This window comes from Chenopodium album, chromosome 22 (assembly GCF_948465745.1).
Source record: "Chenopodium album chromosome 22, dcCheAlbu1.1, whole genome shotgun sequence".
NCBI classification, from domain to species: Eukaryota; Viridiplantae; Streptophyta; class Magnoliopsida; order Caryophyllales; family Amaranthaceae; genus Chenopodium; species Chenopodium album.
The window spans coordinates 4,130,999-4,141,547 of NC_137855.1; the positions used below are offsets into that span (position 1 = coordinate 4,130,999).

At 32.2% G+C, this 10,549-nt stretch overlaps 2 protein-coding genes across 3 annotated transcripts; both read right to left on the reverse strand.

Annotated features, from left to right (window-relative positions):
• Positions 1–117: 117 nt before the first annotated feature.
• LOC145606111 (ADP-ribosylation factor-like) lies at positions 118–3,442 on the reverse strand. Of its 2 annotated transcripts, none has more exons than XM_081662165.1 (7): positions 3,334–3,442; positions 2,895–3,055; positions 2,119–2,189; positions 844–963; positions 635–753; positions 470–551; positions 118–381 (listed from the first exon to the last, which is right to left on the reverse strand). In XM_081662165.1, the coding sequence occupies exons 2-7, from the start codon at positions 3,040–3,042 to the stop codon at positions 376–378; spliced, it is 546 nt and encodes a 181-aa protein (XP_081518291.1). In that variant the 5' UTR covers positions 3,043–3,055; positions 3,334–3,442; the 3' UTR covers positions 118–375. The 2 variants fall into 2 exon arrangements, with proteins under 2 accessions (XP_081518291.1, XP_081518292.1); XM_081662166.1 differs by lacking the exon at positions 3,334–3,442 and adding an exon at positions 3,210–3,322.
• A 1,510-nt stretch (positions 3,443–4,952) lies between these two features.
• Positions 4,953–10,027, reverse strand: LOC145606249 (WAT1-related protein At1g09380-like). Its single transcript, XM_081662282.1, has 7 exons — positions 9,843–10,027; positions 6,894–6,956; positions 6,655–6,771; positions 6,212–6,473; positions 5,954–6,112; positions 5,698–5,849; positions 4,953–5,502 (listed from the first exon to the last, which is right to left on the reverse strand). Exons 1-7 carry the CDS (start codon positions 10,025–10,027, stop codon positions 5,289–5,291), a joined length of 1,152 nt encoding a protein of 383 aa, XP_081518408.1. The 3' UTR covers positions 4,953–5,288.
• Between the last annotated feature and the right edge of the window lie 522 nt (positions 10,028–10,549).

The following is a 10,549-nucleotide window of genomic DNA, read 5'->3' on the forward strand; positions in this document are numbered from 1 at the left end:
AAGCACAATTGGAAGATAGATCTAACTGACTAAACTGCTAAACATTGAGTCCTACATAAGCACAGTTGGAAGATGGAACTGTGATTGTTCCAAAGAATATCACGGTCACAGTATATATCAACATGAAACAAACTCTTTCCTGAGATACATTTTAGTTATTCTGAATCTACAAAAGTATTGATATCATATAGCAATTTCTATGATCATAACAAAACCTTCATAAGCATAATCACATTAACACAACCACTCTTGTGATCTTTTTTAACATAGCAAACAAAAAACAAAGGCCAAAAGCTCGATATTATCTCCCACATAAACAGGTGCTTCAAAATCCACCGTATAATCATCCTAAGCTCAGCCAGGCGGATCCTTCATCTAGGCCTGTGACAAGAACAATAAGAAAAATTCAGTTAAGAAAAATGTAACAATAGTTTTTGAAGAAGGTATCTCTTGAAATATAAAAAACCACCTTGCTGGCAATGTTGTTGGACAGCCAGTCCAATCCTTCATAAAGACCTTCACCAGAAGTGGCGCATGTGCTCTGGATATACCTGTACAGACAAATTAAGAATTTAGAAACTCTTCACATTTATCACAGTAGGTTACTGCACAGCAAAACAAAAAAAACACTAACCAGTGACGCTGACGAAGGGAATGGAGACCAAGCTTATCAGTAATCTCCGCAGCAGTCATTGCATTTGGAAGATCTTGCTTGTTGGCAAAGACCAACAGGACGGCATCCCTCAACTCATCCTGCACAGGAACGGGAATGATATCATCTATCTTTCATTAAAAATAACGCAAAAAAAAAGCTCTATCTCGAATCCCACTACCATTGCTTACCTCATTCAACATCCTATGCAGCTCATCCCTTGCCTCAACCACACGATCACGATCATTGCTATCCACCACAAAGATGAGTCCTTGGGTGTTTTGGAAGTAATGTCTCCACAAAGGTCGAATCTGGATTTTACAAAGATTTAAAATTAAACAACATTTTGACCCAGTTGACAACTACTTGAAATAGGTAACACAATGAAGTTGAATTAAAGTAAAAACACATAAAGAAAATGTGTAATGTGAGCAGTATCATGAGTTCCACATTTACATAGGAAAAGCAAGGGAACTCAAAACGAAGCCCATATTTATCTAGCTTATGAAGACGTAGAGTGCCAATTGAAGGACATACAATCAGCACTGGACCATAAATAAGCATTACTGCATTGCAATAATTATAAAGAAAATGCAACAGATTATTGGGGCATTCATTGCATCCTTCCATTATAATCAGAAAGAAAACTCAAAATATGTAAGTGCAACCCATTTTCATCTAGCTTACGAAGACGTAGAGTGCCAATTCAAGGACATACAATCAGCACTGGACCATAAATAAGCATTCTTGCATTACAATTATTATAAAGAAAATAAAACAGATAATTGAGGCCTTCATGGCATCTTTCCAAATATGTAACCAGAAGAAAACTCAAAACACGTAAGTTAAAACCATAAATAGCTCATTATTATGTTACGTACAGACAAGCAAAAGTCAGGACAAGACCATCAAATAAGGAAGCATTACACGAAAAAATCACATCCAGTATTCCACAATATAGAAAGGTGGATGGGGTTCTAGATCTACAGGGATTAGTGAATGGTGTCAGCCACAGCATAAATAGCCTTCCCTTACAGCAATAAGGAAAAACTGAAAGACGAGGTGGCATCAATTGATGTTGCTTATGATTATGTTAGGTGCTGAAGGAAGAGCAAGCGATCAGCACAAGACAGTCAATAAGCATGCAAATCAATTATGATCACACCTTCATGGAACTTAAGTTGACAGATCGGCAACCACAATTTGTTATCTTAACTTAATTTTTCTTTCTTTTCAGCAAGGACCGGGTAATGATATAAGCCACGACATGGATATTCTTCGATGAAGAAAAAGATGAAAGACAAGGTGGCACAATCAGTACAGCTTATAATTTTGTTGAGTGCCGACGGAGAAAATAAAAAATCAGCATAAGACAGTCAATAAGAACTGAAGTGTAAGAGTATACTTCAAACTAAAAGGCACGCATATCCAACAAGCCACATATAATAGATGGAGAATTACAATACCTTGTCCTGACCTCCAACATCCCACACTGTAAAGCTAATGTTTTTGTATTCCACGGTCTCGACATTGAATCCTATTCAAAAAGAAAAAGAACACATTTATTAATCCTTGCTAGCTGCCTAATGCAGAAATTGAGTACAACATAACAAAGTAAACAGGTGGAAAGAAAAAGAAAATTAATTACTAGCAGAAATCTGCAGATCATCCATAACTTAGAATGATCATTTCAGAAGCATTTACAGATAACACACAACAAAATTGAAATTGCATAGAACACAACTCAATCAATGACAAGAAACCCATCGATAATCATCGAAGTACTAAGGTGTCATCAAGGTTCTCTATTTAACACCCATGACCCGATATTTAAAATCCTCACATGAAGATATTTTATCAATTCATTCCAGAAAGTAATACAAATGGATCTTCAAACATAATGAACACACTCCCTCAGATCCCAAAACATTTTTTGCAAATTCAAATCAGTAAATTAATGCAACAGTAATTGCCACTTAATCATATATCAGATATACTCTAAAGCAAAAACTACCAACAATTACTTACAAAACCAATCACCAATCAATTATTAACGTGACAATGGCTTGAATGACTATTATTTTGGATCAAACAATCGTATACAACCTTCAATTACAATGATACACCCAAACATCTATTCATTCTCATTGAATTTTAATAAAAACTTAACAAAATACTTGCATAACATAAACAAATATAAAATAAATTAAAGAATATTAGAATATATTCTTGAAAATCTTACCAATGGTAGGAATGGTGGTAACAATCTCACCGAGCTTGAGCTTATACAAAATGGTGGTCTTACCAGCCGCATCGAGACCCACCATCAATATTCTCATCTCTTTCTTCGCAAATAATCTACTGAACAGCTTCGTGAATGAAAGCCCCATTTTTCCTTCAAATCTACATCACAATCAACAAAAAAAATCACAAAAATCAATAATTCATCAATAATAACAAGTAAATCAAATTGAATTTCAAAATTAATCAACATTAAAACACAAATCACAGCAATTCGAATCAGAAAACCCTAAATCGATAGATCGATTTAGCTAACCTGATTCAAATCGGTAAATTACCAGATTTAAAAGTTTACCGTTGGATCTGATAATGATTGTAGAAATGAGGGAAGAAATTGAGGAGAGAGAAAGAGATGAATTTTAGAGAGAGAAAGAACCTACAAAGTAGAGAGAGAAAATTGAGCTAGGGCTTCAACAAGGGACGGCGGGCAGATCTTGAATAAGCTGCCCGTTTATCAAGTTTTTTTTTAAAAAAAATCAACGGTCCGTCAATTATTTCTGGATCAATGTTTGGGTATTTATAGATGGGCCTTGCATGGGCTGTGGGCCCAAAGACTGACGTTATAACGGTGTAAGAATTTACGAATTTGCCGTTTGATGATTTCTCTGTTTTTTTATTTGCAAAATGTGTCAATGTCCATGGCAATTTGTGTATGGCTAATCACATCATATAGTCGTTTATAAGAGAATAAAGTAACCTCTATAATACTAATCGAGTAATTTCTATAATATTGACCGAGTAACCCATATCTATCTATATCTATATTATATATTAAAAAGCGTTACTAAAAAAGTCAGGATCCCTTCACTGTGCCACATCATCCGATCAACGCCTTATTACGCCATGTCATCACCCACTCAACGCCACGTGGATCTCCTTTGCAACCTCTTATTCAAGAAGAAAGCATCTTACCACCAAGCTACGTGATATTTATGTTATTTTTTTATATGAAATATTTAATATGTAAAACAAAGTTAATCACAAGAAAATAAAGTAATGATCTGGGGCATCGTCTAGGCTCAAATACTAGTTAACTAACTATATACGGAGTACAATTTTAAAAAATCATATTTATTCTGTGTGGCGCGGTGCACCAATGATTACACATGGTTGGAATGGATTAGTCACGTGATTGGTTTTATTTATGCTTTTAGGCCGTAGATCGTACGCTAATAGTAGCGTGTTATGGGGTTGGGCTAATGAATTATGGGCCATACATGCTGATTCTGTCGGTCTGCTTCCTCGCATTACCTAAACTTTACCAATATTAGGGTGGAAAGTTTTTTGCGTTTGTTTCTTATTCAATTTTAAAGGCTCACTACTATAATAAATAAGATTCGATGATTCGATTCGAACCCATTACAATGTTAGTGTTTTGGGTCAAGCTTTTGACTTGTATAAGTATTTTGATAGGAATAAAGCCCTGTTTTTTTCACTTTAAAAAAATAATATTAAGTAAAAATAATTTTTGTTCAGTAAAAATAAGTTCAGTTTAGTAAAATTAAGTTCACTTCAGTAAAAATAAGTTCAGCTCAGTAAAATTTAATTTTTATAAAGAAGGATTATAATAGAAAATCAGTAAAAATAATTTCAGTTCAACAAAAATAATTTTAGTTCAGTAAAATTAATTAAAGTACAGTAAAAATAATTTAAATTCAGTAAAAAATAATATAAGTTCAGCAAATATAATTTTGTTTCAGTAAAAATAATTTCAGTTCAACAAAAATAAGGTGAAGAGAACGGGACCCAATTAGAGTAATTATCTGATTAGATTAGGATTGAGCCTCTCATTTGTGAGCCGCACACAAAAAATTAACGTACTCCGCATAAGGAAATATTCTGTTTTTCGACAAGTGCCAAATAATGATCTCGATATTTCATAAATTCACTTTATGTTCATGTGTGGCTTTAAGAAGAAAGAAAAATGAACCTTGGATAGTTTTTCAAGAAATTTGGACCATTCATTTAGGAAAATTGAAAAGTTGTGTTTCAATATCAAAATTGAGCAATATACTCCATATATCATCAATCGAAAAGTTTCTTTCAACCCAAGCAACGACCTATTCCACATTTCCACATATAAATCCATTGGAAGAATAAAACCCAACCACAACCTTCATATAGGCGGATATAGCTAACTTTAAATACTTCTATGTATTAAAAATTAACTTAACAAAGTTAAAATAACGAAAATTTGATGGGGTGTTTTTTTTTTTAATTGAGATGGAGACTTGAAATTTGACATGCCCTTCAAGACCCTTTTTGAGCAAGAAAACTAGCTTGCATGAAACATAACATCATACATTCATTGACAATCATCTCTCACAAATCTTCATCATATTATCAACTCCAAATGATCACCAAATTTGGCCTTTATAATCACCAATTGTTGCTGCTTCTCCACATCTTCCTTCTCTGCTTGATCATTTTTGTCGTCTTCATATATGATACTATTAATGTCCGTTTCGTCACTAACATTGAGAATTTCCTTGTTCTTTCCCCATAAGACTGCGTATAAGCCTAATACTATCAACACCGATCCTATAGCCCTGTTAATCAATTAAACCACACCACGAAAAATTGTTATCAACACGATGATCACGCAATAATGCAAGTACTAAACACGGGAATAACAAGTCTTAAGTAAGCCAGACTCACAACAATTTTATCTTAGTCTAATAAAATCATTGTACGTTTTAAAGCCCATACTAAATATGATACGTATGTAGTAGTTTGGTACTTACGTTCCAATATAGAGTTTCTCCATGCGCAAGGCCCAACTAAGCAAAGCCACAATCACCAACAACAAGGGACTGAACACAGAAACATACAAAGGACCTTTTACTTGTATCGTCCATGCCATTAGGCAAACCGCAACTCCAGAACCAATAACACCCTATAAAAACAACGTGTAATATTAACCATTAATAATCCGAATAATTTTAAAATAATACAGAATATAGATTTATCTGAGTATTGGGTAAAAAAATATATTCTTACCGCGTAAAGACCAGCAACCAATCTAATAGGGGAGCTTAAGGACCAATCAGAAAGTTGATGGTTCGTGCAAGCCGCTATAATGATACATTGGATGCTACCCATCAAACCCATTAAGGCCGAGCTTGTGTAAGGAGCCGAAAAATCCTCACTCATTTTCGCCTACAAAAATTGTACAAGTTTTCGTTAATAACAAATTATGGACTCATAATACGTGAAGGAGAGTATGTAACATGATATGTAAAGATTGTACGGACTTACTTGGATGACGAACCAAATAGCCATAGCAAGGTTGCTTGCAAGGAGAAGAATAAGTCCTAGCAACGCGCTTAGGTGACTACTTGAACCATCTTTGTTTGTGTTCGCGGAACCATTACCAGCAAAATGCCAGTGAAAATCGGGTTGGTGTATGTCGATGAGATGACCATGGTAAAATGAAAGTAGCATAGCTCCACCAATGCACACTATTGTACCTATTATTTTGGCTTGTCCTCCCATGGTCTTGATTCCAACTGCTTCTAACCTATTATTCACCAACACGTCATGTTAGGACAAAAATTGGATAAAATAGAATATTTCTTTTGTCTTTAAATAATTGTCTTGTTATCGATCTCAATTTTAGATCTGAAGTTATTAGAGATATAATTATAGCTTAAAATTGGTGTAACAACCACGTATGAGACTGATCGAGAAAAATGGCATACCCTAAAGGAATGGCAAGGAGGAAAGTCATTGCTGGGAGCATGTTATTCAATGCACAAGCAATAGTTGCAGTGGTTGCTTTCAATCCCACGAAATAAAATATCTGGTTTAAGGTTGCCCTGTATTTTACAAAATCAAATTAATTAGGCCATTATACATACTTAATATTTTTCTTAATGATGAATTGATTGATTCTATTTATAGAATTAATCATCCATATGCCAAAGTCCATAGTACTTACCCAAAAAGGGAACATAGGAATATTTGAAAGAGAATTTTCTTGGTGATCTTGGGCCTTTTTTCTCTACACAAAAAGAGAGAAAATTTCTATATTGATTAGTAACATATATAATTGTAAGAAACAAGTACAGAACGAGTAGTTAAAATGAATAGCTAGTTAATAGTCTAAATATAAATTAGATATTACTGTATAAGGTGTAACAAACTAATAATTATTGGTTCAAGCAGAGCTAAGCTGCTAATTTAGAGAATGAAATACTTTTATACCATTTTTGTTTATACAATATACATATACTTAAATACATTGATTATTATTATTATTATTATTATTATTATTATTATTATTATTATTATTATTACTACGGAGTATTATTATTATTATTATTACAATGGTAAGAAAAAAAATTAAATATTAGGAAACCCTCCTTACGAGGAGAATTATTTATTATATAATACTTATTATGTATATATGATGCATAAATTTCAATCTTAAAATAAGTAATACTAATACTCCATATCATCAAACATATAGCACTATACTTTTCAAAATTGAATTATGAAGAAGTGTGATTTGTTCAATTCTTGCAACAAGCCTATAGTGTAACAGAAACGAAAATATATATATTTGATGATATATATATTGTATAACTATTCATAATTTACGTAGTCAAGTACTGTATACTACTCCGTTCTATGTGTATAAATACATGCATTTTTACAAGTATAAATTTTAAAGTAAAAAAGTCTAAAGATTAAAATTAAAACATTAAACAATTACGAAGTAATAACAAGCTAGTAGGGTACCTTATAGTACCACTATAGTACAACCGTACTATGAAAATGGAGAAAGAAAACAAGAAATTAAAGTAAACATTCATTCATTCAAAGCCACGTAACGTAATAACGAATTGGACTATTGTTATATACTTATATTGTAAGTTTGTTGTAACTTAGGAAAGTGTAAAATAACGTGGGGAAGGAACGAAAATAAGACTCATGCATGCAAAAAAGAGATACATAAACTAACGTTCATTCATTCAAAGCAAAACCAAGCTAATTGGTGGATGTTTTGTATTATTTACATGCATTCACCAATTAACACCTTACCAAATAGTTGGGCTTATTTATTGGAACCTGATCACCAGTTTTATACAGTAATTAATAATACAGCTGTTCTCATTTATATAATCTTACTATTAATAATATGTGCAAATTATAATTGCTTTTAGTTTTTCTCTATTGTTGTTGGCATTACTTTTGAGTTACTAATTGTGTTTTGGACTACCCCTTTGCTTCAAGGTTAGCATGTCTAGCTAGCTTCAAGTTGCTTCAACAAGTACTGTTACTTGAATTGCCTCTTTGATCATTAGCTGGACAACTATTTTCAATTCTTTGTGTGATATTGTGTCCGTTATATATCTATTATCTTACGGAATGTCTTCGAAATCTGGAAACTAAGGGCATGAATGGTACTCGTATAGGATAGCTGGTATTCACAAATTAGTCTTGGCCATATAACGTGTTGTATAAAAGCTTCGCAATTAAGCTATTTACCGAACTTTTATATTAAATCAAATTAATAACTAAACTAACACACCATTAATGCTTTTAATTAATTATATATGGCGAGTTTATTCAAAATGACACTATTACTCGATCTATCAATAGGAAAATATTGTTTTACTATATATAGATCAAAATACTTCAGGAGAATCTCGTGAATTATAGATACAAATTTGATTCATTTGTAAATTGTAATTAACTGTAAACTAGTTTAATTTAATAGATTATAACAAAGGTACAAAAACCTTGATGTATCGCATGTATCACTTTATTAGGAGTTTAATCAAGTTATATGATACAATATTGCATATAAATGTGAGGACATTTTAAACCCATGCTAACAGGCTGTACGATGTTTTTATCGCGTGAAGGATGTTTTTATCGCGTGATAGCTAAGGAACGTTCATATGACATATGCACATATACGTACCTTAACAATGGTAATTGGTTGATATGAAACAACTTAAAAATGAGAAAATTATTTTAAAAGTTATTTATTTAAAATAAACATTATTGAATCAAAGTAAAGAAACAAATTAAGTATGTGGCAGCTCGAGATTGATAGGACATGATTGATCAACTAGGTTCGTTGCTTTGAATGCCTGCGATTATATATACGAAGTAGTAAAGTAAATTTATGCATTTGCCATTTTCTTAAATTATGTTCGATGTTAGTTTAATTCAATTAGAAGAAGATTAGATTGATACTAGTAGCAAATATTACTGTAGGTTTTTTTTTTTTTTTTTTTTTTTTTTGGTAGAGAAATATTTTTTCTTAGCATGCATGCTAGGTTATAATCAAGAATATAATAATGCATAGTTGTATTTGTATAAGCTCAATATATCAATAGCTTGACAAATTGACAACGTTAATATACATATCATGCATGAAGTTTTAGCAAAAAATATGAATTATTAATAACTATTAAATCTATAATGAGGTGTATGTTTATATACATATAGTTATCGTACATGTATACCTGCCTTAGCTTGTTTTTTTTTAAAAAAAAAAAATAATACGTGAAAAGTTGCTGAATAATTATATGTAATTTATTCACAATAGTGTTATATATTGTGCATTTGGTGTTCATTTCTTCGGAACTTGGTTTGTGTTAGTTTAGATATTTTGTGTGTTGGGAAGTTATTAGTTTTGTTGCGTGGTGAGTATTCTTATTGAAAAGCTAAGTTCAAACCAAGTGTTTTGTTAGATTTTCTTGTCCTCTTAATTTCAATGGAACTAGCTTAGCTAGAGGAAAATTTCAAATATAAATTAATATTCTCATTGTACGTATGTTCATTCTCAAGTATTTTCCGGTGCATTTTTTGAAAATAAATACCTCGTGTATCATAAACAATAATAATAAAAAAAAGACGTCAAAAATTATACCTTTCAAGGAAATAAGCAAAAGGGGCGATAGCAAGGGTGGCAAAAACTTGACGATAGACAACAAGAACTAGAGGTGCCATGCCGGATTCCAAAGCCACCTTGGAGGTTATATTCATCCCCGCATACGCTATTTGAACTATCACCATTGCTAAAAATGGTAACAACTCATTTCTCGACAACACCATATTTTCCCTCTCTTTAAAATTCTCCTCAGAGTTTATGTAAAATGAGAAGAGAAAGAAAGAAGAGAGAGAGAAATAGGTAATTGAGAAGGAGAAGAATGAAGAAAGTGTGTGTTGTTATAAGTAGTATAAAAAAGAATGAATGAAGAGTGTTTGTTATGTGTTAGTGTTTATATAGGAGGGTTTTAGGGGATGATTTGAGGCTTTTAAGTAACAACTACTCTAATAATATGATGATGAGAGCATAAAGCCAAGAAAAAGAAGAAAGCTTAACCGTAAAAGAGGGAGAGATTTTCTTACAACACCTGGAGTATTGCATGGGATATGAATATGATGATGATGATGGAAGGGATGAATGTGTATAGCATAACTATATTTGGAATTTTTGGTCCATGAAATTAAGTCTTTTTCTAGTTCCTTATTCATGTAATATTGTTATTCTTGTTGTATATCAACTATGAAATCTAATGCGTACTAGACTACGTCGAGTAGTGTATATTCCATCCTCAAAATTAAACCAACAGT

Excerpts from the sequence above, each read along its gene's own strand:
- LOC145606111 (XM_081662165.1), bottom strand. The coding sequence starts at position 3,042 with ATGGGGCTTTCATTCACGAAGCTGTTCAGTAGATTATTTGCGAAGAAA. Across the intron at positions 2,190-2,894 it reads TACCACCATTCCTACCATTG|GATTCAATGTCGAGACCGTG; the intron begins GTAAGATTTTCA and ends CTTTTTGAATAG. Across the intron at positions 964-2,118 it reads ATGTTGGAGGTCAGGACAAG|ATTCGACCTTTGTGGAGACA; the intron begins GTATTGTAATTC and ends TGTAAAATCCAG.
- LOC145606249 (XM_081662282.1), bottom strand. The coding sequence starts at position 10,027 with ATGGTGTTGTCGAGAAATGAGTTGTTACCATTTTTAGCAATGGTGATA. Across the intron at positions 6,113-6,211 it reads CTATTTGGTTCGTCATCCAA|GCGAAAATGAGTGAGGATTT; the intron begins GTAAGTCCGTAC and ends CAATTTTTGTAG. Across the intron at positions 5,503-5,697 it reads GAGAAACTCTATATTGGAAC|GGCTATAGGATCGGTGTTGA; the intron begins GTAAGTACCAAA and ends ATTGATTAACAG.